The 27,869-nt window shown below is 41.6% G+C and overlaps 1 protein-coding gene across 1 annotated transcript; it reads right to left on the bottom strand.

The window, feature by feature from the left end:
- Nucleotides 1-2,169: 2,169 nt before the first annotated feature.
- Nucleotides 2,170-23,746, bottom strand: LOC104832466 (fructose-1,6-bisphosphatase isozyme 2). Its single transcript, XM_010568669.1, has 8 exons — nt 23,689-23,746; nt 22,960-23,206; nt 20,097-20,259; nt 19,092-19,184; nt 13,810-13,950; nt 12,454-12,591; nt 6,252-6,371; nt 2,170-2,414 (listed from the first exon to the last, which is right to left on the bottom strand). The coding sequence occupies exons 2-8, from the start codon at nt 23,130-23,132 to the stop codon at nt 2,220-2,222; spliced, it is 1,023 nt and encodes a 340-aa protein (XP_010566971.1). The 5' UTR covers nt 23,133-23,206; nt 23,689-23,746; the 3' UTR covers nt 2,170-2,219.
- Between the last annotated feature and the right edge of the window lie 4,123 nt (nt 23,747-27,869).

Here is a 27,869-nt window from a genome sequence, read left to right on the forward strand (position 1 = left end):
TCATGGAAAGTCTAACAGCTGGGATTATATGCATGTTTTGCTGTGAAATTATACTTAAATGAAAGCAACTCAGGTGCTGTTATGCTGGCACTAGGGCACTGAATGACTGACACGTTGCAATACGCAGATACATAGCTTAACTGGCAGCACAGTAACACAGATCTTAGTCACTAGAGCATGTATACCCACTGCAATACGAAACTTAAGTATTTTCCTAAAAAATGGTTGTTTTTAGAGGCACTGGGGAGTACCTAGTCCCTGTTCCTGCTCTGTCCTTAATCATATCTCATGGCCCCTTGGAAACAGGACCAGGTTACAAGTGATCTTTCTTCTGCTGCAGTAGTGGTATTGTTAGCTTACTAGACTAGCCTTGAATTATGCTTGGGTTTAGGTTACCAATTTAAAAAATGCAGTAGTTTCTCAATAAATTGGTGACAACAATAGCTATTTGTTTTCTTATATGGATATTATGAGGGAGAGAGAGAGAGCACATGACTATATATGTATAAAATATATGTATAAACATATATATATTTATATGCACACATGCACTGTGTGCCTATTTTGTTTGCAGGAAAACTGATTTACTAGCTTTCATAGACAGAGTGCAAAATTGCATTCTCCAGTATAAAGTTGGCTATTACCTAAACCCTCACAGTTTTCCCTGCTTCCTCTTCATTCTCCAGGATTTAAGTGTTGCTTGTTTTTTGCTGTCGATAGCAGAGATTTGGGAAGCACATGACGAGGAACAGAATAAACAAGTACATGCTGTACTTGCTGATCCTGGGCAGTTGTCACTGTTACAGCTTTAAAGACTGTCAGATAAAGACCTGCAGAAAGAGTGCTCTGATACCTGAAGCAGTACTGAAATCACATCCTCGCCCCTGGGATAACAATACCTAAGGGTCAATACCCGTCCTGTATAATTTTCTGTCTGCCTTTATTCAGCCTGCCTCTTCTTTACAAATAATAGAACACAGTTGTAAGTTTAAAGTAACCATTGGATTTTTTTGGCAGGAGTGTTTTTAACTCCTATCTATGTCCTAATGTAATTCACAGAGTGTTCTTAATGAAGTCTTGTACCAGCATGGCTGGGGGTGTGGAGTGGGGGTGAAGATGAGCAGATGGGGCAGAAGTTGCTTAGGACAAGATGGTTGCCAAAAGAAATGTCCATATAATGAGACAGGAGGGTTATAAAGGTATCAGGATGCCTAATATTTAAAGTGACCTAAAGCCCAGGTTTCACACCTTTATCACTTAACATAATCACACATTTCTTTTAATTAATAATTTTTGCTCTCGTTAGTCAATGAATGTCTGCTAGTTTCAGAGCTGATTCCTGATCTCCTTAGGCAGTGTCAACTCTGAGACGTGGCACTAAGGCACCAACAGGATGAGTGTGCTGGAAGTGGCTAGGAACAGCAGTATAATGTATATAAAAGGGCAAGCTTCAATCTGAAATGAGAACCTTTCTAAGTAGAAAAAAAAAAGGAGGTGTAGCAGTCACATTGCAGCAATAGCTCATCTTCTGTTGCAGAGGGCAAGGGATAAACAGGGAAGAGGCATGATTTGAGTGTCACATCCATAGCAATGGCTTATTGTAATTTGTGCCATTAAAGCTTACCTGTCTAAATAGCACAAGGCATTTTCCTGTTCTTATAAGAATTGAAATACCCTGGCAACATTGCAGCCTTTTTATCTTTATTAATTACTGAAGACATATATAATTTGGAGCTTAAAAACACTGTTTCAGACAGCATGAGACTTTTGGTCTTCTCAGGGCTGTCAAGATAAAAAGCGACTGCAACAACACCTCTGACAGAAAATCCAGATAATGGCATTGCGAATATTGATGTGACAATCCTGTGTCAAACAATGCCAACCATGTAATATCAGATGTAAAGCTTCAGATCAAATGGGGGTACTGACACAATCCACTTCCTTTTGTTAATATTATATAAAATAAGTCACTTCTGTTTAATAATCAGGCCTCTGTCTCTACTTTTGCACTGCATAAATCAGAGTTAAAGGATTTTTACGTTTGTCTGCAAATGAAATTTTTGGTTTTCCCATCAACCATTCTCACTGTTTTTCTAGTTCTCATAAAGTAGGATTTTCACTGAGAGATGGGTGCTAATTGCTAGAATCCACCATCTTGAAAGGTACAGCTTTTCCTGTAGATTGAAGACAAACGAGCAAGGTCTGATGTGGAGAAGCCTTTAGCTGCTCTTCTGGTGTTTCTGTACACAAGCAAGGTATTCTTGCACGTCGTCTGGAGAACCAAGGATAAGAGGGACTCTCTGGTGAATACTCTCAGGTTTCACGTCCAACACCGCCTCAGTCCCTGTAGTTGCTACCCCACCTGCCTGCTCAATGATGAAAGCCATAGGGTTGCACTCGTAGAGAAGTCGGAGCTAAAAAGAAAGAGGGAACACATGATTGCCTTTGGGGGAAATTACACCAAAGGACTTACAGGAACCTAACCTTCCTTTTGTGATTTTGGAAAATTTTTACCAAACATCAATTGACCTAGATAGCAATGTCTCTCAGTCTGCCCTTCCTTCTTCCCTCTCCCCCTCTCACCTCCCTTTACACCTTCTGTTTTGAGGAAGAGTGTACTGACCCTGCATCCAAGCATCACCACCGTTGTTCCCAAGCTGACATACTGATGTGCAGCACCAGTGAAGCTGTATTTTGTCAAAAAAGTCAAAAGTAGCTGTTGGGCCCACAGACATCAGCAAAACAGTTAAGACAGCTCAGTTAACAGTACCGGGAAAGAAAAGCCCAAATCTCTTCTCATGTACAGGCTTTATGTGTTACCTCAAAGCTTGGGGTAATCACATTGTGTTTGGTCAGGATATTTTGGAGTTTGAAACTTGATGCTCCCAGTTTCAAATTTCAGGATTTGATTGCTGCTCTTCAGAAACGTGAATAGATATTAGTGGCCTGAACTCCTCCGGATAGTGACTGTTTTCAGAAGTAACTGCAGTAACTATTAAAAGCAAATTTTCCCTTTTGGTATGGAGGCAGTTTTGGTTTGGACCTGATATCTGTTCACATCTTCAAAAATGTTTTCCCTGGGGTGCCTATGGTCCGGTGGAATGCAGACTTATCTGGCACATGCCAAAAGTTTCTACATTTAAAAGCACATAGATGATAGCTGGTTATTTTTTAACAGACATTGTTTCTGTACGTTTAGTTGAATCTTTGATAGTCTTTGAAGCACTCATGTGCGACAATGTTAGTACATACTATGTTTAAAGGGCTTTTCACAGGTGCAAAAGAGAGCCTGTTTTCTGGGGAAAAGGAAACGTGACGGAATGCAACTGTATATAGACAAAGAAATGGGTCGGTGTCCTGGTTTCGGCTGGGATAGACCTAATTGTCTTCCTAGTAGCTGGTATAGTGCTATGTTTTGGGTTCAGTATGAGAAGAATGCTGATAACACACTGTTGTTTTCAGTTGTTGCTAAGTAGTGTTTAGACTAAAAGTCAAGGATTTTTCAGCTTCTCATGCCTGGCCAGCAAGAAGGCTGGAGGGGCACAAGAAGTTGGGAAGGGACACAGCCAGGGCAGCTGACCCAAACTGGCCAAAGGGGTATTCCATACCATGTGATGCCATGCCCAGTATATAAACTGGGGGGAGTTGGCCTGGGAGGAATTGCCACTTGGGAACTGACTGGGCACAGGTCAGCAGGTGGTGAGCAATTGCATTGTACATCACTTGTATATTCCAACCCTTTTGTTATCATTATTATTATTATTGTCATTTTAAAATTGTTTTTTTATTGCTATTATTATAATTATTAGTTTCTTCCTTTCTGTTCTATTAAACTGTTCTTATCTCAACACAGGAGTTTCACTTTTTTTTCATAATTCTCTCCCCCATCCCACTGGGCGGGAGGGAATTGAGTGAGTGGCTGCGTGGTGCTTAGTTGCTGGCTGGGGTTAAACTACAACAGTCGGACACAGGACTTTACTACCCATCATTCCTTTATCACACTGTTTATAATAAAACCATGATGTATCACAAACTTAAATAGTGCATATTACCTTCATTCTTATCTTTAAAGCCCACTGAAGTGCTACTTCAGGTACAAGGACTCCATCTGGCAGGCAACATAGGACCAATAACCTTCATTGTTCCCCTTAGTGCCTGGCCAACTTTTGGATCATGAGCCAGAAAACAGCAGTGGTACCACTGTGGAACCATGTGCTGAGTTTCTTCTTGCTTAACTGTGACTACATGGCTTAAGGAAAACAGTTTTCCTTCAGCTAGTGGTGCAATTGCACTCAGGGGTCTTCAGATGGTCTCTGTCTTCAGATAGTTTTTAACATTCTTCACCTAATAGAGAACTATAAGCCTTAAGTTCATAAAAAAATATTATTTAACATATCTGATTTGAAAAGAGGATCTGTTTGGCTGGTTCTGCATTGCTTATTAAGCATTTTGTTCTCTTTCTTTAACTTAAAGAAGGAGCGCTGTATGCTGGGGCCTACATGCATGTCATTTACATTTGCTTGAAAGCCTTTGAATCAATTCCAGTGACATTTGGTTCCTCTCAGCTCTCTATCCAAGTGCATAGACTGTCTTTCAAGGGAATGATGATCAGGGCACCTGCCGCAAAGGCATTATCTCTCCAACAAGAAGAGTTTTGTGTGAGAAGAACTACATACACATGCACTCTGAGAAGGAAAGAAGAAAACTTTTATTTGTAACGATAATACAGTTTTGCTTCTTTCATTGCTTTCTCTACTATGGGAGTGCAAGATAGATGAATCCAGCAGTCAATGTAGGCTAACTCTTGCAGAAATCTTGATTTCTATAAAATTATATAAGTGCTTTGTACATTTGTTCTTTTGTCCTATTTCTCATCTTTTCTCTTCAACAATGGTTTAACACAGATTTCAAAACAAAAAGTTTAATTTGAAGAGGCCAGTCAGCAAACCCACTTCTCTCACACACAGCAAATTCCTTTTTTGTCTCTTGCTCTGCTACACAAACAGATCAACACTATTTAATGGCGGTTTGGTTGGTTGGGTTTTTTGGTTGGGTTTTTTTTGGGGGGGGGGGCGGAGTGTTTTCTGGGATGATGTATCAAATATTTAAATCAAATTTGCCTGGACAAACATGTAGATATTTTCTGTTGTGTATTCTGAAGAGAGTTCTTTTCCTGTTCTCCTTGTTTCACAGACCACTTGGATCTGCTGTGTTTATGATAAATACGTGCTCACCAGGATGGAATCAGTAGTCCTCTGTCCCTAGACATCAGGATGTTCTGATACCAGTGTGGGAGATAGGGCAAGTAGTTTTATGAGGGCAGATTCCTGTACATACCAGCCAAGGATACAAAAACATTTGAGTAGAAGGTTTTAAGTATGGTATTGACCAGGAAAGAAGAAGGTCTTGAAGTCAGAACAACATGACTAATATATTATGCATTGAGCCATTTCCTAAGGATGACCTGCAGGTTACTGGTGGTCCATATATTCCATAGATCAGCTGTATAACCAGATCTCTTTTAAAATATATTTGTTAAGAAGTTTGATAATCAGGGTATATGGTGTTACAGGAGAAAAGTTGAGGCTGACTGTGGTCCATGGCCCAGCAGATTCAGGGATTCACTGCATTGCATTGCATTAAGTCACAGTCTGTTTTGTACAGGCATCCAAATGGGAGTGATCTTTTCCCAGAATACTGATCTCAGCATGCATGAAACTCACCATCCACTGACAGAGTTTTTCAGATCAGTTAGTAGAAGCTTGTGTTTGCAGGGCTTGTGATAGCAAGCTCAGTACATTTTGGAAACGTTACATAGGCAAACTTGGTTGTCTAACATTGGACAAAACCCTGTCTGGAGTTCAGCATATCCCACCTGGACTCTAGTTGCCAGTATAAAGTGTAGAGGTCTTCCATAGGCCTGTGTTGTATCTGCCAGTTGTGGTTAGGTATCTGGATGGGTTTCTATGGTACTGGAATGTTTCTCTTTAGATAAATGAATAAAGCCCTTGCAGTGAAAACCATTTTAGTAGTTTGTAATATAAAAGCACACAGGAAAATTTCTGGCCTAAATTGGCAATTGCCCGAATTTCTTGCCAATTCGATTGCTGACGATCACGTCCATTAATAATTTTCTCCAGGGGTGGAAAATTGTTATCTGTTTATATATCTAAACTATTCCTCTACATCTCCAGGAAAACCAGAGGTATTAGGTTGACTAAGTTCACTAGAGAGTAAGTAAAATGATTTACCTTTCCTTTAGGACTCTTCTGATTAGCAGGGTACATGAAGATCCCACCATACATCAATGTACGGTGAACATCAGCTACCATGGAGCCCACGTACCTGGCACCATATGGGGAACTGCCATCCTGAAAAACATAAAGCATTATATCTACCAGGCTAGACAGCTAGTAGCATGGCAAAATGTAATTTTGTTATAAAACAGGAATTAAAGCTGCTTAAATCAATGGCTGCTTATGGACACTGTACTGCCTAAACCAGCCTGAAGATTAGCCTTTTGTAAGATGTAGTGATTGTCTATGGGGTTCTAAAATAAGCACTTTAAAGAGCTGCACTCACAGTATGGAAACCAGGGTGCCTGTAATTTAAGTGGACAATTTGGTATCAACCCCCAGCCTGTGAAAAAAGGAAGGCCTGCAAACAGTGTGTGAAAACTTCTTCACATTATCAGAACAATGTACCCATTTGATTGCTGATCCTTCACTGGTTCCTAAGCCAAGTCATGAGGAGAGGTGTCACTTTTTGCTACACATCCCAGAGGACATTCCCAGAGGACTCCAGCTTTTTCCTTCTAGCTTATTTGTCAAGTTGTAAGATTGGTCATAGCATTCATTCTGCAGCTTAGTTTGGGAGATAGCAATTCATTAATGAATGTGGTTTTCCTTGCTTGCAGCTTAGAAATTAATTTTGTTGAAGGAGAGGTCATTTTAGTGAGAGCAATCAGGGAAGTATTCATATCAGTCTCAGGTTTGCTGATCATAAAAATGGTAAGGTAGGAAACATAGAAGACAAGCAAGGTGTCTTGCAAAAATAGAAGTTATATACACCAAATAAGTTCCACCTGAGAAAAGCAATGTATCACCGTACCTTTGTGAAAGAGAGATACACAATACAAATGTAAACTGAAGGAAAGCTTTCTGAAGCTACTATGCCAAGAAGTCTGTTGGTCATTTAATATCTCTCACTCTGTCTTCAATGAAGTAGAGGAGGAATTTGCACCTTCCCAGAAAATTAATAGAGGATGGGACTTCATGCACATTTAGTACACATATATATTTGTGTATTGCAATGCTACAAGTTTGAAAAGATCTCTGCATGTTTTTTCTGCCTGGATCAGTTGTCTAATAAAAGATCTTAGTGCTTTCTATAAAGCTCTCCTTGTGCTGATACTAGATTGAGAGAAATAGATAGAAAACTTGTTCAGCAATGCTAGCTCCAAGACCTTCAGACATCACAAGTTAGTCACCCTTCCCAGCAAAATCATGAGATTAGCTGGGAGAAAAAAAACCACAAGTGGGAGGAAAAAACACAGATAGAGAAAAACATCATTATATTTTGAAATCACTTTTTCAAACTCTTCCATGCAACTGTGAGGTTTTGATGTTTACTCTCTTTTAAAATGGGAAAAGATTCTTTACACAGTATAATGCAACACAACAGTAGGAAGTTGAGTCCTAAGCCACTAAATGTAAGACTTGGATATTTGATACAGCTGGTAGTAAAATTGGAACAGAGAACTGTTCCAGCTAAGGTAACAACCCTTGTTCAACTGTAGTTGTGCTGTTTTCCATGCTTCTTTCTTCTTGTACACATTAGGAGAACTGTTGAAAATTCAGAGGAAAACAATACAAAGTATGAAAGACTCAATGGGTAAGACACAGCCTGGAGCTTTTATAATTAGTTTTGTTTAAACCTGGCCCTATTATTTCCAGGGACAACTGAACAATACTTTTAAGTATTTAATCCCTTATTTTTCACGGCTTACCATCAAATAATTACATATTTAGACTTCAAATGATAGCTTTTGCATCTCACAGCTGTTTGCACTTGTGACTTTGCAACTGTGAAAATCTGAGTTCAGAACAAAACACCTTATGAGGTGTTAAAGAGAGACCAAAGCAAGTTTGCAGTTTAAGAAAAGACAATTTTCAGGGAAAGATGTGATTATAGTCTAAAATTACCTTCAAAAATACAGTCAAAGGAAGAGGTCTCTTTCATGGTTTCAGAAGGTGATGAAGCAAGTCTTAAGAAAAGTTTGTTAAACATTAAGAAAAGTCATAGCATATTGACCATAAGCAGGCCCTGAAACAGACTGCTAAGGACTGCTTCTATTATCAAATAAGGAGTCTAGAACCCACATGTATAAAATTTACTGACCATGAGCTGCACAGCTGAGCTACCTGTGTACAAGTCATCAGATACATTTGGGACATGCTAGATTTCCTATTCACATGCAGGTCTTTTACACAATTATGTGTACATGGACAGTGTTATGTGAAGCTGATGAGATGCCACTGACAGTTTTAGTTGCTTCTTACCCTAATAGAAATTCACCTGCTAGAAATACAATGCTGAGACTGTGCTGAGAAAAATACAGAAGAGAAAGTCCTCCATTCTGGTACAAATATCACTTGAACCACAGACTGAAATAAAGTTTTCACTTCCCTTCTTAGCATCCAGCTACCTCCATGGGAGGAATAAATAGTCCTTTCAGTTACTAGAAATGTTACTTCTTGTTTCTCTAGTTTGGTCACTCATGTATTTTTCTTACAGATGAGAAAGTTAATAGGTGTTGCATGTGTGTTGCCAAATTGCCCAGGCTTTCTTCTCAGACAAAATAACAGAGCATGAATGCTAGGGAGATTCATCCTGAGTTCTGAGTAATGATAATCTGTGTGTTTGCCTAGTGAGCACTTTGCACTGGTTCAGCTGATGCTAATGAAACAGTTGGAGAACCTTGATGTTCCCTTGGTCGGTGTCCATGGTGTTTGCGTAAACTTGTGATTGCTCTTATTTTCACCCTTTCTGCTGCTTTTCTTGCTTAACCCAAAGGAACAAAAATGTCTTAGATAGGTCCTGTGATTTTTTTCTTCACAATGTGATAGAAGTCACTTTTTTACTTCTTTATTCTACTCATTTCTGACAGTTATGTTCCTCCACAGCAGAACAGGACCATGTTTTTCTTGCATAACTATGATGACTAGGAGAGTGGGGGGAAAAAAGTCTTTACTACAGACTACAGCAGCAACACCCCGCATCCCTCACTCCACATACAGATACAGTGACAAAAACAGTGGGTTTATTAGCTTTTTTTATGTCACTTGGGCACAGCCAGGCCAGCTGGCAGAACAATGCTTCATGCTGAAATGTGCTGTTGATGATAAGTTTTTGATGGCATTGCTAATACAAATCCTTAACCAGGGAGTCTCCATTGCATGACTCTCAATCAACAAGCTGTGATGAGACTCAACTTCTCTTGTGGCTGTAGGAAGCAAAGATAAAAATAAGTAGAAAAGCAAAGTATGACAATGCCCACAGCATGTTTCTGAGTTCTACCAACAGTGAGCCAGTGCCAGCTAAAGGCTAGGGCCCTGCAAGCATTACTGGAAGAAAAACCCACTTTGGGAAGGAGTTAGAGTCAAATTTGTGCAGAAACAATTTCTGGCCCAGCAGTGCCCATTATATAGTGCAGACTGGAGTAAATGTGTTGCATTACAGGCAGCCTTGCAAACAGCAGCTTGCTCTTCAAGACAGTTAAGCAGTAGGATATTTTGTGATGCTTAACAAAAAATCAGCTTTACTCTGGACTCTCATTCCAGAAAAGACGTGTCTAGACAAACATTTCCCACTAAGATCTGTATAACAATGGTAGGAGATTTACAGCTGACCGGCAGAACAGCAACAATTTTCCGGTGTTTTTAGTTTGGAATTGATGCCTTAGGTGAATGATGGTCCACAAGAAACTTTGATGGTCAACATGGCTTTGTAGTCTAAACTGCCTGATCTAGGATGCTGTTGTTAGATAGTAAGGGAAAAATCTCTCCTCTCCACATAAACGGTTGATCTGTAATATTTGGTTGCCAATGACAGAGATACAGTACTTGGGACATGTTGTGGAGAACATCCTACTTTGTTTGCCTGTTTTATTTTTAACTTTTCAGTTTTCTGTGGCAATGTTAGAGAGTCATCTGAACAGTCTGTTGACCAAGAACCACAGGAAGGAGGAAATAGAAGTAGGATCAAAGGAAAAAAGGGATAAGAAAGTGGCAAGTAGCTGAGATTAATGCTGAGTCTCTTGGCTTCTAGTGGCCAGAAGGCCATAGGGTGAGAGTGGCCTGCCTGAGTAAGAAGGCACATGTCAGTTCCTCCTGAAGTCACAGGCAGAGGGTGTCCAGCAGATACCCCCCACTGCCCTTCTGTGTGCTGAAGAGAGAAAGGCAAAAGACCAAAGCTGTGTAATGGTCCACCTGGGCACTGCAGGGAAGGAGGGTGGGAGCATCACCAGTGTAGCTGTAGCTGGCAAGGCTTACAGATGATGCCAGGAAGCAGGTTTCATGCTATAGAAAAGTGGCAACACCTTCTTTCTCATGTCCTCTCACAATGCAAATATAATGTCCTTTTTAAATCAAGGAACTGAGTTATGCTGTTTCCAAAACTCGGGTTCATAACAAGCTTTCAGATGGGTAGGGCACTTCCTTGTGCTTTGTGGCCATAACATTGGTGCCTTGTCTCTTCTCACGCAGACAACCCTACGTCTCAGAGCAGCAAAGCAATGTGCTTGCTCAGCATCCCTGAGGAGGCTTCCCCTGCCCCAAATAACCAATGCACTACTGTGCTGCTTGCTTTACAGTAACAAAAACACGTTCTGCCAACTTCTGTTGCGTTAGTGCAACAATACTTTCAATAGGTTCTCTTCAAATGAAGCACAGATTTGAGATAAAATAGTGTTTGCAAATGAGGTTTCTCCTGTATGCCCTAACCTACAGGATTTAGTGAATCACATGATAGAGCTGTCCTCACCGAGCCTGTAGTGAAATAACTCTGGTCTTTCCCCTGAGTTTGAAATCTCTACAGTTTTTTTATAGTTGCCTGGGGTTAACTATTTGTTTAACAGTTTTACTTTAAACAACACTTTGGTGGTTTGCAAAAACACAAATTAATAAATCCGGTGTTAGTGCATTATAATGAACACATAGCTCAGCAGCATAACGTGAGCAGAGTGAGAAGCACAGATCTCCTTCTCTTTCCCAGCTGGAGGAGTTTTCTGCTTCTCTCACAGCTGGACTGAAAGCAGACTTCGAAGTTGCAGAATAACTTCAAATATTCAGAATTAATATATTTAAAATGCTGTGATATGACACCCTCTGTAGCTACAATCTTGATAATGTGGAAAAGAGGTTTTGATAAGAGGTCAGGATTGTAGGTATATCCAATGTAGTAAATTCAGATTTTCAGCTCAGAAGGAGCTTCTCACAGGACTATGGTTTAAACTCTTACTTGGTACAGCACCCTGAAGTTTTCTGCTGGATACACTGATTTGTACATGAGCCCTGTGTAAGTATTCTCGACAATTTACAGCTTAAAAAATAATCCTATGGCTTTTTTTTAACAGGAAGAGCATTACAACGAGTTTCCTGGACAAATTCAGTCCTGAGCTATTCTAAATCATGACATTTTGTTATGACTTACTGGTCACATAACCACCACACTTTCTAGAGAGCTTTTGGCTTTCCACATTGAGAGCTTGTGTTGTGTCCTCCTAGCACTGACTAGAGGTCATCCAGAGCTGTATGTCCACATGAGAAAGTTCATCAGACATGGGATGTTCTCAGCTTTACGTCTCTGAGAGATACAGTATAATCCCCTTAACAACAGAATGTAGTGAAATTGTGCCTCAGACCATTGGCTTTTGTCAGTCTATGGGTTGGTTTGTGCTCCATGTGATGCAAATAGACAGTGTAAGAGTGATACTGCATTTCTCAGATGCAAGCATGTACAGGAAGGAGAAGGTGATGCCACCCAGATCCCTGCAAGCACCTTCTGGGCAGTATGTGGAATCGAGCCCCAAATGCCTAGCTGCACATATGACTGAGCTGCATATTCAGATAAGCTAGAAAACAAGGGTACCCCCACATGTTGCTAGCACAGTTTCAGAGCTTTGTTGAAGAACCTGGTTCTTCATATACAGCACATTTTCCTCCACACAGTGACAAACAAGCTATGAATTTACTTACTGAAGTCTTAAGTCATAAAAGACATCAGGGCACTAGAAAAAACCAGACATATACCCGAAATGGACCTGATGGCATGAAAGGCTTAGATGGGGCTGAACTCAGTGAGGCCTTCAAATCCTTTTCCATCGGTCAGGACTGCGTGCTTGCTAGCGCGCCAGCGCACAGTACATTGGGTACAGTGCTAATATTTTCTTACCTCAGGGAATTTCTTCTTTTGTAAATATTCTGTCATTGCAGGATCAAAATACTTTGCATAACCTTCATTGAGACTATATACTTTCCCTTTCTTCTTGATTTTAACATCTCTGTCCACCAAAATAAATTCACCGAGAGCCTACAGAAGAACAGGATAGACCGGCTATTAGCAAGCAGCAGAAAATTTTGTTGATTTTCCGTAACAGTTGTCACACTAGACAAGGCAGAAACACTAGCACAGCTTGGTCCTTTCAGAACTAGTCTTGTGTATGACTTCACAGTATTTCAAAGAGAGCAGCAAGCACAGAATCTGCATTAAGTTCATGAAAACTTGTCATATTAGTACTATAAACAAAACCCAATTTGACTCTATTAGCATACCAAAAGAACACTAGTCAGCCCTGAAAGCAGATGGATTGTGAATCTCTGTCCACAAATCATAAGGTTACAAATTAAGAATGGCCGTCTGATCTTTGAACTTTTCTTGCCTGTCTTGCCTAAATATCTTAAAGTGAATGTGGTCGGCCACCCCCAGGTGTTGATGTCGGCAGGTTGAGTGCAATTTCCACCTTCTCTTCCTCCGTCTCTAATCAGAGCAGTTCAGCTCCCAGTTCCTCCCACTTGGAATGAGACTATTTATAAAGGTTAAAAGGAGTTTTGATAATAATGTATCCTCTCATCACCACCCCACCCCACCGCATCCCCACCCTCTCAGCCCCCCCCTCCATGTTTTGCCCACATCTAATGCTGGTTTCTCAAATGAGCAGTGTTCTTCCTGCATTCCTCCAGCAACACTTGTTGGGCTCCTGGTCTGGGCACTGAAGGGTGGCACATGTCTGATTGTATGGGTATGGCTGTGCTTTTGCAAATTGTTGGGTATGCAACTTAGAGGACGTAGACATAAAACTAAATTGCACTCAGGAAAGAAGACATCACTTTGCATGAACTGTATCAAAAAATGGTCCTTACCCCAGGCTAAACACTTAACATGCTGAGGGTCTTCTACAGACAGAAAATGGAAGAACAAGAAAAAAGCAGAGTCTTTTAAGTGGAGGCAAAGACACTGTTCAGGGTAAATTTTTTAAGTGTTTGTAAACACCAGCAGTCTGGTTTGAATGAACAGGGTTTCAAACACTGTTTAACTCTCACCGAGTGGAAAAATCAGAGGTATTGCAACCCACATACTCGTGTATTATTAAATACTTGTAAGGTGGAGGTGGGATGCTCCAGGATGTGGGTGAAAAAATGAATTGTGTATAGTGCCTAGATTACAGAGACAAGGAGTAAAGAAATGAGTAAACCCACGCATGGAAAGGTCTAAAAGATAGTGGGAATGTGATTAACACCACGACTGTACCGGATCGAGCATGAAGCAGTCCACTCCTTGCCCCGTGGAGAGGGCTACCAGTGTAGCACTGCCGTACAAGGCATAGCCTGCAGCAACAATATTGCGTCCGGGCTGCAAAGCATCTTTTTCAGAGGGCTCGTTGTCTGTTTCCTGAGGAAAAATTATCGTTGGACTGAAGGTTAAATTCTTATGAGAAACAATAAAAACAACACTTCAATAGTAATGTGGGGCAGATTTCCTTTTTGTATCTATGCAGGCCTTTGAAACCACTAGTTCAGGGCAAGTTTGGTACAAGTATGTACTCGTGCTGGGACAGGACATTGAGAGTTTGTTATTTTATACATGTCATGCGATCAATATGATACCTGCAACAAAGCTGATACCTTAGCATTACAGCCCAGTCTATTAATTCAAGATCATCAGAAATCTGAGACAGAACAGAGGTACTAATTTTCTGTCAATGTAAACATAAGCTATCATACTGACACCCCTCAGAGGGAATAACTGTGAGGTGAATGCAGTTATTAACATTACAGAAAAGTTGCTTCCAGTAATGCAGAATAAAAGGGTAGATGGTGCAACACAATGGAACCAAGACTGTGCATTTGTCTTGCTGGTGAACAGATGGGTAATTGAAGTGATATAAATGTTCATATTATATATAAAAGAACAACTGCATTTGCATGTGTAGTGTGTGAGTATGTGCAGGTATGTGTATATAACTACACAGAACATTCACACGGCATTTTACTTCATGCTTTTAATCAATTTCTGGCTTGTGTTTTGATTTGGCACTTTGGTTATCACTGAACAACAATAGCCCAAGGAGACCTGATGCAAATATTTCCAGCCAGCTCTGGGGGTGTGCCTCAGCCACGGCTTACAAGAGTTTGACTGATGGGGTAAGAAAGGAGAACAGCCAAGAGTATTTGGGAGGACTGGCTCCAGCCTTCACCTCCTGGGACTACAAAGGAGGTAGGGAATGCTTGATACTAACGTTTCTTTAAAAGCTTGTCTGTTGTGGGGGGTCTTCTGTGGATGTTTTGTTGGTTGTTCACAAGGAATTAAAATGAGAACCCCCTCAGATCCTTTCTTCAGAACGTGGCTTAGCATTTTGTTGTTCCAAACTCAGACAATTCCTCAGTGACTGCATGGGCTTAATTAGATTGAGTAGCAGCTAAATAGAAATATCAGGTCTAGCCAAAAATATCTGGTTAAAAAAATAAAAATCAGTGGAGACTCTTTTGTGTAGGAAATAAAATTTTTGACGAATATTGAGTAAATTCCTTAAAAAATCAAGAATGCTTTCCACAGATATTTTCCAAAGGAAAACACTCCTCCTCCAACAAACAGAGAAATTCTCTGCTGTGCTGCGTGGCAAGGCACTTTCCAGGTGCCCATCAGGGTCCTAGCAAGGTGGAAAGCTAAGGGTAACCTGAGGATCCTGTTCTTTGATGTATGCCAACATCTAGACAAAACTGAGATGTGGGACACCAAAACTACATCTTTCTTGGCATATGAAGACAGTAATTCCACATCAAAATGTTTTCATTTTCAGCTGGAAGATTTTATTACTTTTATTACTTTCGCTTACAGTTTTTAGCTGTATTTTGCTCAGAATTTTTTATTATTATTATTCTGCAAAGTTATTCTGTGGAAAAAAATCCAGTTGCCAACCAGCTTTTCATAGGAGCTGAAATATAGCATGTACAAATATATTTGGTATGCAGTCTTTTGGAATTATTCTATGTCAAGCTTCTTATTCAGAGAGGTTATAATGCACATAATGAAGGAAGACTAGTTAAAACCCCTGTTTGTATATTCCAGAGCTTTGAATACTGACTGCTAGTGGCTAACCCTTTGCTAAACAATCTTTTACAGAACCAACTGTTATGCTGTACATAGCATCTCCTCTTTCAAAAATGTATTGCCATGGTACATACATCTCAACATCAAAAGCAATGGTTGCCTACAGTAGACTAATTATTTGCAACATTAAATGCAGAATTAAACATACATTCACACAACTATTTGCAAACATATTATAATTCTCCTAGCTTTTTGTATGCTTTCCTCATTAAATAAAGAATAATTTTGTATAAATACAGTGAAGAGGTTTGTTTTATAGAACATGGTGTATATACAGTATACGTAACTGCTGGTTACATATGTTATTGATTTAAAATACATTTTTCTGAGATGAGCTTTTCAGTCCTACCTCTTAAAAGCATTTTCTATGTTTATATGTCTGAGAAACCACATATTTATTGACTATTCTGAAAAAAATAGGGGAATTCCTCCCTCGGGAGACGGACAGTTGGGCAGAATTCACTTGTTTTTCCATCTGTGTTTCCAAGAGCCAGCTTCCAAAAGGAAGGAAAAAAGCTCAGCCTCAAACAAACATTTTGCAGAGCTTGTCAGAATGCAAAAAAGCTAGAGATCAGCTGATAATTCTTTGTTAGGACTGCAGGAGTTTTGTCCTGCCAAGTACCATGTACTGTGAAACAAACCAGGGAATTAAGCTGGCCAGTAGACTCTGATAGCTGCTGAATATTTTCACTTCTTTCTGGTGCACAGATGGATTTCCTTTCTATTATATTTTGACTAGGAGATGGCGGTAGTGAAATCTTTTTAGAAGTCCTTATGCAAGGCCCTGAAATAGGCAGAGGAACTGCAGAAAAGCTCTGACAAGCATTGACACAGTCACTTTGGCTCATTGTTGGTGTGAAGCAGATGAAACAAGGTCTACAGAGTCTGGCTATAGGGGTGGCCTCAGGTGATAGCTGAGTGTGAAGATTTTTGCATGTATGATTTGCCCACATCACATGAAGGAGTTCTAATCAGCACTGGGAGCAGCTCTGGAAGGACTTGGTTTCCAGGTCTCCATTTGTATCACATATTTCATGAGTATCTTTTGCATTTGCCCTGAATTCTTACAGCTTCTCCACAAGGGACTACGTGGAGGGGAGGACATTGTCCTCATGACAGTGCAGGGGAGGAAGTAAAATAAACCTGAGGCATTGGGCAAAGTTACAAATTAAAACCAGAATGAAACAAAGCAGCAGAGTTTCATAGCGTATATGTGCAGTATGAATTGAGAGCTGTAGATTCAGCTCAGTGGCATGAAAAACTGGGAAGAATCGAAGCAAAAAATATTTATTGCCACGACATCCTGACACACCAGCAGCTGAGAGCCCCTCAGCTGCAGTGACTATCAAGGTCTTATCCCTTGCTCTGACTTCTGTTGATTCAGCAAAGCTCATCCCTCAGCCCCACTTTTCTGACGTTTCTTGTCTTTTTAACTACACCCCCCATGCTTCAGAAAGCAAAAGCCAGGTGGAAAATTTAATAAACCTAATACGGTATTTATTTCCCGGTCATTTTTGCTAAGAAACTGATGCAGTGCTTTTCTGGCAGGAGGCAATGGTACCTGCCACCGTTTTAATGGAAAGAATTATACAAGTGAAAGTCTGTAAATTCAGCATTGTTTCTAACTTACCAGGGAAAACTGGCAAGTTGCTCTTGTAATTGACAAACTGTGCTTCATCCTAGCAGCAGGGTTTTCACTTGGATATGAAGCATTGGTACAAAGTAATATAATTTTCTTTTTATTAGCACTGAAGGGTATCCACCCACATGAAATCCAGTCACTTAGAAACAGTATTTACAACAAATATGTTAATATATATTAGAACAACAAGAAGTATGAGAAGATCAGAAAATGAACTGAAAACTTGAGGTTTTAGGAATGACAATTGTTATTTGGGAAATGTTTCTATTCTGAAGCAGAATCCTAGGGAAGACTGGGCAGTCTATGGTCTCTACACACATTAGCAGGTGAGTTAAAGATGGTAGAGAAATCTAACCTGTATTTCAACCTGCTAAGCTATGTTAGTCACGGTGAGCACTTGCCTTTACAGCCAGGCAGAGTAACTTAACACAACATTTCTAAAGAGAAAGCTAATGTTTAGTATTTGTAAGATGGTGCTTACTACCTTTAAGAACAGTGGACAATGCAGCTATTGCCTACTGTAAATGTTGGGAGGTGCTGTAGTCTTTTAGGCTATCTTTAGAGAGATAAATGAAAAGGGTAGGGGCCCCTTTGCTTACCATAAGGGCATGTGGCATGGATTGCATCCATACAGCTAAGCTCTCATCCCTGCAAAAACCAAGGCGGTAGATGGTACTGGAGGTAGTCCCTGGGCTGCTCTTTCCACAAGCCGTACCCAGGCATCGTCTCAATGTTGTCTGGCCTGGGCTGCATCTGTGACGTGAGTTTGCACTAACCATTAACAGCGTGGACAGCCATACGCCAGCACTTGGCTTGTGCCATGACCCTGTTGAGATTGTGCCATAACTATGTGGTTTGCTAGTAGATGAATATTCTCAACAGTGATGATTAGTGTATAGCCTACCAGAAATCTAAAAAAAGAGGACTAGCCAGTTGAAAATGATGAGTTAAAAGATGAGAGCATACTTTAAAAACGTATCTTCATATGTTTGAATTGTAGCGCCTGAATCTGCAAAGACTTCTTTGCAGTCACAAGAACGGTAAATGTTGCTTCACAACAGTAATGGCTGAGGGTCTCCCGTAGTCATATGACTGTGAGCTCAGGCTTTAGGAAAAACACCAACTGCTGGGAGATTAGCAGTCGAATCACAAGACTTGGCATGACTCTCACTATTAATGTTTGTTAGTCGGCTGCGCAGTTGCTGTTCTGTGCAGCCCCACGGGAGCAGACGTGCTGGCAGGGCCCTGGCGGCTGCAGGTGACTGCTTCCTTCAGCCTCAGGTGGCCTCCATCGGCTTAGACACTCCCCTCCGTAACAGGCATAGCAACTCGCACCAGGAGGCCACCACACTGCTAACCATGACACAGTCCAGGCAGTGACTGTCAGCCCTCCCCAGTCTGTACCCAGGAAGACAAATTGCTGTCATTCGCAGGCACCGCGACACCCCTCAGCTTTCCTGAAGCAAGTAAAGCACCACTTGAAGGAGCTAACCGGCTGCCTGATGGTGAGAGGGTTTTATTTAAGCCCCTCTGTGTCTGGAGAGGGGGGGAGTGCTGCCACCTAACAATTTCATGGGGCTAAGTGTCCCCTTTCTGGGAATTTAGGCAGCATTTTAGCACTTGTGAATCTCAAGTGTTACCTCTTCTACTGTTTCGAAAGCTCTGTTGATCCCAAAGACACTCAAAGGACCTAGGAAAGAAACTGAGCAAGCTGATATACCCAAGACATTTTGCTTTCACCAAGTGAATCATGCCATGTGCATTTTGTTCATCCTCTTACCTTTTTGTAGATAGCAAATATTGTTCCTATTGGTGCCAAGCAGTCTATGTTGGATGAGCCATCGAGGGGATCAAAGCACACCACATATTTACCCTAAAACAGAATTGGCAAGGGAAGCATTAAACGATATGTAGTCTTGCGCTATTATTTCTTTTTGCTTGACAAAACCCATGTTTTATGACTGCGTTTATCCCTTCAGGCATGCCTGACACGGCTTGTCAGAGAAGGCTGCACTGTTGGCCCAGCTGGCCCTGCAGCACAACACCCGCTCCCTGCAGGACCTGCCAGAGAAATGGGAGAGGGCACGTTTCTGCTCAGACAGCACAAAATCTGATGATAGAGAGGAACAGCCATCTGCTGCCAAGCAATGCAAGAAATCGCTCAAAAGAAAAAGAAGTCACTCATTCTGGAAGCCAGCATCTTCCTCAAGTTAATATGTTTTGTTTTGTTCAGAATGAAAGGATTTGCCTGTGATGTGAGATTTGATGATAAGAAGGTGGAAAGAAGATATCTTGGGGAAAGGGTAGGTTACGTCAGCATGAGCAATATCTTGCTGCAACAGGATCTCTCCTGGGGCAAGCCTGATGAAGCAGTCAGGTGTTTCCTCTGGACGTGTAACATAAACCCCAGTTCGGCCAGCCTCTTATCTCATTTTATCTTGCCTAAATATTAATGTAATCCAAGACCGTTACACGGGCAGGCAGGGAATGTAATAGTACACTTACACCTGGGATCTGGGGTGTGTTAACAAGCTCCAAAATAATTATTTCCCCTCACCTTTACAAAACTTTAATAGTAATTTTACCCTCCCCATCTCCTTTAGCTGCTGAAACCACTCCATCCACCACAGTTACTACTCAAGACAATGCAGTAATGGTGCAAATTTCCTGAATTCCCCCGGGAAGGGTTGGGTTTGGGGCCAGCCCCAGGTTTCATACTTGAAACAAGAGTGCCACCTGCTGCTGCCTGAGCCGATAACCCCCTGAAGGCAGGAGCTGCACAGACCCGCTTCTCTTTCGGGGTGATGATGGCCTCCTTGTTCTCCTCCGTGACCAGGACGCAGGTGCTGTAGGAGGACTGGAGCATATTAATCACCAGGGAGTTGGATAATACGTCCAGCTTCTTCACTTCATCACCAGTCACGTTCACAGTGCCAGCTATACCAAACCTACAGAAAAGTAAAAATGTCAAGAAACCTGAGGGAGGCCAATGTTACAGGTTTTTAGGAAAAAAAAAAAAAGTCAGGGCGGCTCCTTCCTCTCATCTTCCCACACCTCTAACCTTTGGATTAAACTGCTAAGATGCATTAGGAGACAGTTCCTGCTGCTGCTGGAACATAAAAGCGTGCATGAGAAAGAGAAAGGGTGATGGCATTCTTTTTTGGGCTTTACCAGCATCCTTTTGCTCCTGCTTGGATGGTCTCCAGGACAGGACCAGGGCCCACAGCCCGGCTGGTGGGTGCCAGGCTTCCCTAGCAGCCCCACAAAGCAGCTGGCATCAGCTTTGAGGAAGGAGAAGGGACAGTTAACATCTGCATTGTTTTCTGCCACTGGCTGCTCAGAGCTTTGTGACGGTCCTTCAACCCACGTCCACTCAGTCCCCAGCCACGCCAAAATCAGAAGTTTTAAAGACACCCACAGATAATTCCCCATGCTGAACTGTATCTCAGGATCAAGGTCTGTTTTATTTGGTGATCCTCAGCTGAATTAGAATGATGCTTCCATTCCCTATACTGATTTTAGCAGTATACTAATGATGTACTATATCATAATGCATAGTACTATATATAGTAGTACACGTATTTCTGAGATTGCTAGTTGAGGAAGCACTGTTTAGACCTAATGTACATGGTCTGGGCATCTTAGAAGTATAAGGGATCATACAGGGAATAGATACATCATTTTTATTCATTATGGGGGGGAGGCAGAAAGAAGGGGAAAGGGGTAACTAATTAGTCCCTAGGATACTGGTCAGCAGCAGGCCTTAGTTGGGGGCAGGGTAGGTTTTTTTTGTCTTACTCAAAGCTCAAAGCTGCCTGAGCTTTTCAGAATTACTGAGTGGTTTGAGCACTCTCTTTTGGAGTGCCAAGTCTGAGATACTGGAAAGGACCATGATTTTCAGGGAGTGCTAAACACCCATTCTCCAGTTAGTGCATTTTCAGGCACATTCCCAGCTTAAGTCTATGGCTTGGGAAAAGGTCCTCCTTTACTTTTGAATGGCAAATTTGTTAAAAATATATGCTGAGCTCTTTAACGTTAAACAAGTCACTTCACAGTCTCCTGTTTAGAAGGGCTAGAAAAATCAGAGCTCTCTAACTTCACAGATGCAGATGTAGGCAAGCCAGTCACCGTGATTGAAAGTTTACCACGGGCATTTCTGAAATTTCACGGTTAGTTGCAGTAATTTGAATGGCGCAAGTTACTCACTTCTGTGTATGGATACTTTAGATATTTCTCGTTCATCACCTGAAGCTTTTGTTTGTAGAAAGAGACATTTGCTCCTTAATGGATGTTTTCTTTCTGAAGGGAAGATTCATCAAGCACAGTAGGCGCGTGTTCTGGCGACTAGGTGGCTATTCCACCTCTAGTCTATCAAACAGAGGTTCTCCCCACTTACTAAGTACTTCTGATGTTGCATACTGAAAGATTAAAATGAGATAAAAGCAACTGTTTCTCTAAAAGTCAGGGAGGCAAAACAGCTCAGCTTCACCTAGTAAGTACGAAGTATAGTTTAACAGTTAGGGCATAGGAGCCTGATGCTGCTGTTAACTTTGAGTATGTATCATGTCCTCTCTACATATGATGGTCCCTGCCTGTAAAGTGAGGGTGATAGTACTGAGACATTGAATTCATGATTTACAAAGATCATTGAGAACCTCAACCAAATAGTCGACAGAAGCACAAAAAGAACCAGAGTGTCATACATTTTGGTGTTTCCATGGCAAAAAAAATTTAAAAAATTTACACTTACACAAATATATTTCCTGTCTTTTTTATGCATGCATACATACGTACATACACAGGTATGTACAGAAACAAATATTTCAATACATAACAAAACCTGTATATTTTAAATGCATAGTTTTATTAGGATGTTCCAGCTCTCTGAACAGTTTCAGATAGATCACCATCAAAAGAATGACACTGATGTCCATTTCACCTTGCTGTGTGAGGAACATCTCGGTTCATACCAGGCTTTGCTAACGCAATTCTTTATTCCATTTGCTAAACCACTAGATGTCAAATTTTTATGTTTGTTTTTCATATAGGGCTTTTTAAAACTCCCCACCTGTAACTCTGCTACTACTTGAGGAAGGAAGGGGAAATGCACTCATGCATGGTAACGCATGTAATTTCTCCCAGGGCTGTTGCTTTAGACCATTACTTACACTGCAGTCAGGCAGAACATCAGCTTCCCAAGATAAGTCAAGCCCTGAGTTGCACAGCTGAGCACCAGGCTTGGATGTTAGCAGAAAATATCATGGTGTGATACTCTGCATTAAAAATACCATGTTGTGATATTTTGCAAATTCACAGTAGATTTAAGAATACATCAGTATCAACATTTACAAGGGATAACAAGGTGAGCAGTGCATTGAAGTTCTGACTTACATTTTTAGATTAAAATATTACAGAACAGCAGTTAGTTTAAATGCCTATCTTGCACCCAATATCAAAATGCTCCAGAAAGAGAGATCTCCCGCTTCCCACTCTTGATAATCCAGGCTCTGACCTCACGCCTACAGTCACTTGGCTTAAAAAAGACATTTTGAATGTATTTATGAATCCCTGCCCACTCCCCAGCCTTGCTGTGCAAGCAGCTGTCTCTCTACCTCCTCTTCCTCCCCGTATCGCTAGGTAGGACTCACATGTGGGCAAGGCCTGCCTTTCTGACTGCGGAGGAAATGGCCTTTATGGCAGTCAGCATGGAGTTGAGCAGCTGTGTCAGCTCCCCTGTCGCTCCTTTAACGCGGCGTCCCTTCTCCATAACAAATCGCGTGAGCGTCAGCATATCCGTTTCGAAGGGGGTTTTGTCGGACATTTTTGCTGGGTACCAGAGTTCCTATATTCTCGGCTGGACGAGAGGCTTTCTTGCCACGCTGAGATCCTGGGTGGCTGTTTTATTTTGAGGCGAAGCTGTTGGCTGCGTTGCTGGGCAGAGTTTAAGATGTTTCTGAGACCATGTGATTGAGTGCTCAGAATAACTGCACCCCAGGCTGGCTCCACCGCCCCGCTGGGATGCAGGGAAGGAGCCTGAGACGGGACTACAGCTGAGCAGCCCCTGCTCCGCTGTCCTCCCCACGCACTGAAATTAGTGATGTGCAGATCTAGTAACATATTCTAATTGTGCGTTACCCTGCTTATAATGCAAAGCTCGCGCTGGCCGCCTAGCTGGAAACTGCTTTCCTGTAGTTGCCACTCAGCAACGAGCTCAGCGTAGCCAAGGGAAAGCGCGCAGTTTGCAAGGCACCAGAAATGAAGGCATGGGGCATCAGTAACCACGCGTGCCATCGTGCCCCGTGGCAGAGCACCCACCACGCTGTGACGCCGGGCGTTGAAGTTCCCTTCCCATATCACCTTAGTCCCTGCTTGCTCACCCTCTTTTGGCCTCTTCCATGGAGGAGGGTTTTGAAAGTGTATGGCACATCCCAGGGGAATCAACAGGAGACGCAGGGTGCATCTAGACATGCATTTATTTAAGATGTTTTATGCTGCTAGTTAGTCTGCTGCAATCCCATTTTAATGACTTCATTCCTAGTCTGGGCTACTTGTAATATTACAGGGCTTGCATGAATGAGAAGTAGTGGTGAGCTGTGGCTTGATTGGTTACAAAGTAATTGTGTCTTCAGTAATTTACAAATGAAGCTTATCTGATTTAAGCATATCTATGTCATGACTCACAAAATGAAAATTTACATCAGCTTTGGTATTGTAGTGCACCATGTAAATAAAGGCATGTCCAAGTTTGCAATTATACTGCCAGTAACTCCTTACAAGCAGTATACTTGGATCATAATGGTGCTAATGTGAAGGTAGATGGGAATGTCAGTAAACTAGGTACCTGCTATCTGGAACACTGGAATTACAGATTTTAATTACAGCACTATCTTCCCACTCAGATAAGGCAGTAAGAACAATTATATGTTGTAGCCTTCATTTTACTTATTAGCAGCACTGTCTTGTTTTTAAGCAGAAGATCTGGAAAGCCCACAAGCAAAACAAGAAAATCTGGAGTTAAAGAAGAAAAGTTTCATTGAATTTCATTGTTATCATTCACTTAACCCAAATTACTGCACTAAAATCATGCCAGGAAGACAGAGACAATATTCAATAACAAAACATACACCTAGCTTTGTTTTTGTTAATAGGAACTGCAGCTGTAGGCAGACATTTTTTTTCCCTCTGCATTCCCTTTTTAATCTTTAGCATTTCTTTGGATTTTCCTAAAAGCATCTTTTCACCTATGAACAATACGTTACTTGGAGAGTTGTAAAGGGATTTGAATGCTAAGGTTTTCTACTTTGAAACTAGCCTCAAACAACAGTCGTAGAAACTGACAGCACTGAACAAGTACAAAGCAACAAGTACAAAGACACAGTTCAGTGCTGCTTGCATCCCATGTGTTTAGCTTTGGGGATATATCTCAAGTCTCATTCTAGGGAGGAGGAGGGACTGGCGAGCAGAACTCCTCGGGTGGAGCAACAGGGAGATTTTGCACTGCGTCCTCTAAGTGAATGGTGGAAGAAGAAAGTGAGCTTGAAGACTTCTTTTCCTCTTTTCTACCACTGTGATCTAGCTGAAAGTATACAATACCATCCATGTCACGGGACAAATATTCCAGAGCACTTTTTGCCAGGTTAGGAGACTTTCTTTCTTTGAACAGAGTTTGTACAAAACCAAAATATAACATATTTAGGGAGCTGTGGGATAGCACATGGTGCTATTAATAAAAGAAGGGCACAGGTTTCACATTATACATGCAAACAGATCTGCTGGCTTAAAGTACAGCCATTACATTCTGCACATTATTTTGTCATCATGGCAGTTGTCAGCCTGGCTGGTACCAAAATGCTTTCAATGCAAAATCTCTCTGCTGTGTAGCTAGAATACCATCAGGATACCCAATCAATTTAGCAAATAAGAAATGGGGTGGGGGTGGGCCTATCGCTTCTAACATTTATCAAGGCATCACATGCAGATCTTCTTTACTGTTGATTCCAAGTGATCTTTTACACTGGTCAAAAAGACAAAGTTCAGATCATCTTCTAACAGAAAGCTAGTTTGTTTTGGAGTTAGTGGTTCAAAGGGTGTTCTTAGAGCTAATAAGTTCATTATTTGCCTCCTTTTTTTTTTTTTTTCCTAAACTGAAAAATCCCCATATGCTATTTACAGCTACTGGATACTTTTTAGTATGTATAAAGCACAATGCTTTGAGCTGCAGCTCAAATAACACTCCTTCAGTAAGAACTTAACTTACACTAATATGTAAAGAACACAGACTCTACACCCAAGCTTTCCATAAATATTGCAACCAACAGTGGAGCAAGAAGAGAAATAAAAGAATAAAACTTGGGTAAAGGCACAAGACTGGGTTGCATGAAAACTTTACCCTGTTTTGATAAATACTGTGATCCCAATGTATCATAAAAACCTGAATGATTAAACTGAATGATTAAGCTATAGAAATAATTACCATTTAAGGGGGGAGGGAGAAACCAGATTGTTTCAAAAATGTGTGATGATTCTTTGTAAGTCTGAGAACTGCTCAGTAATATGGGTTGGAACAGCATAGAAAGGTTAAAAAAATAAACAAACACCTCAATTTGACACATCCGTGGGAAATTTGCCCTCTCATATAAAGATTACACAAGAGCTCTCAGGGATGGTTCACACTTCCACTGGCATGTAGGTTAGCCCTGTGCCTTAAAGGTGACACCTTGTCTAACTGATTTGAAATGTTAGTTGCTTGGACGGTGCTGGCTGAAATTGGAGCCAGCGACCTTTCACCAAATGCCACAGTTCAGCCTCTGAATGGGGCAGTGGGTAGTACCGCAACGGGGACTGAAGGCAGACGCTGCAACAAACCAACCCTGGTGCAGGGCAAGCTCTGGAAAGGGGGCTGTGGAAGGAGACGACTGAACAGTTCTCCCCTGCTGGTGGCTACACAGGGATGCCATTCAAATGTGGGCTTACATATTACAGATAGAAAGCTAAAAACCCAGCTCAGAATGTGAAAAATGTTAACTATAAAATGTCAGCCTACAGGCAAAACCAAAACACTGGAAACTGACCTAGCAAACATGGGTGGTATTGCCTTTCCTTCTATAACCTTTACCTACTGCCAGTATGGTGTCTTAAAAATAGATATATGCAGCCCCAGGATTCCTGAAGAGGTTGAGGGCAGAATACAGCTGAGAAATTACTATAACTAGACAAAAGTGGCTGCTGTGGATACCGTCTGTCAAGTTGTGCCAACAGACTACTGAGGCACTGCAATCCAAGCTGATACACAAAAAGCCAGAAAAAAGCTGTAAGTGCTTCTGACTATTCTCTGCTCAGTGTATTAAATAAAAAATTGCATCCAGCTATAGCTCTGGGGACAGGTGAAATTAAAAACTTAAGATCTAAAAGAGTTGTGCATGACAACAACTGTCATGCACTTTCCTCTAGGAGTAGCATTCAGAACCTCAGAGAGGCTTAGAGTCCTTCTCAGCATGCTGCCTGCTATAGCTGATTTAGTGAGCTTGGAGCCTTTTAAAGTGTGATGGGGTATGTGCCAGAGCCAGCAAGAAAGGAAATGCTCCAGATAGGAATATGCAATTCCTTTGGGAAGTGTTTCAGTGTGTGAGGTAGGAACTTCAGCTGCTCTTAGCACCTTCACTTGTCAAAACAGACAGACTTGCTGTTTCTTTTGAAATCACAACGAAAAGACAAAACAGCTGCAAGGATTTTTTTTTTTTTTTTTCTTTTACAAAAGCAAGAGCATGACCATATCCAAGTGGCTGGCTGCTCACATGAAGAGGCACAGAAAGCAGCATTGGCCCTAGCCCAAGAAAGAGCAGCCCATGAAGAAAAGCCTGGTCCACAGGAGTCCCCCAGCACACGGCTGTCTGGTCACATGAAGTCTTCTCCCATGTCACAGCACAAGACTCACAGGTCGAGGTAGTAAACCCTTTTTTTTCCAGGCTGGCACCCAGACTAGCAACAAGGGCATCTCACTGGGAGATGTGGTCTGAGCCTTCTCCCAGAGGGGAATTAATCAGAAATTAGACAGCATACCACATGGTCGCTGTTTGTGGGTGCCTGATTTTGCTGGTGCGTATCAGGCAAAGTACATAAGCCATGGTCTGCTTGTTTCCCAGAATAGAGTTTGGCCTACAGAGGAGCCAGATCCTGCGCAGGGATAGACTTAGGCCCTCACAAGCGTGAAAAGCAAGTGCACAAACAGAACGAGAGCTCAGTGGAGATTTCCAGGATTGTCCCAATCCTTTAAGGGCTCAGGTCCCTGAAAGCCCTGCCTTCACTAACAAAGCCTCATCAGAAACAGCATTTTCAGCAGAAACTAGGCCATTCAGTCCCTACCAGAAACACCTTGTCCTCTGTTGCTTTGGAGAACAGATGCATGTATATATATATACACCCATCTAAGGTTTGTCAGTATGCCTCCAACTGCCCCAAACACAACCTCTGTCAGAACAAGGCCCCCCAGGTTTTTTTGTGTGTGAGCCCTCACAGAGCATGCCTTCACACCACGGCCTCTAGGTTCCGCCCCCCCCCC

The sequence above is a fragment of the Haliaeetus leucocephalus genome, unplaced genomic scaffold, assembly GCF_000737465.1.
Source record: "Haliaeetus leucocephalus isolate CR32 unplaced genomic scaffold, Haliaeetus_leucocephalus-4.0 Scaffold251, whole genome shotgun sequence".
In the NCBI taxonomy this organism is placed as follows: domain Eukaryota; kingdom Metazoa; phylum Chordata; class Aves; order Accipitriformes; family Accipitridae; genus Haliaeetus; species Haliaeetus leucocephalus.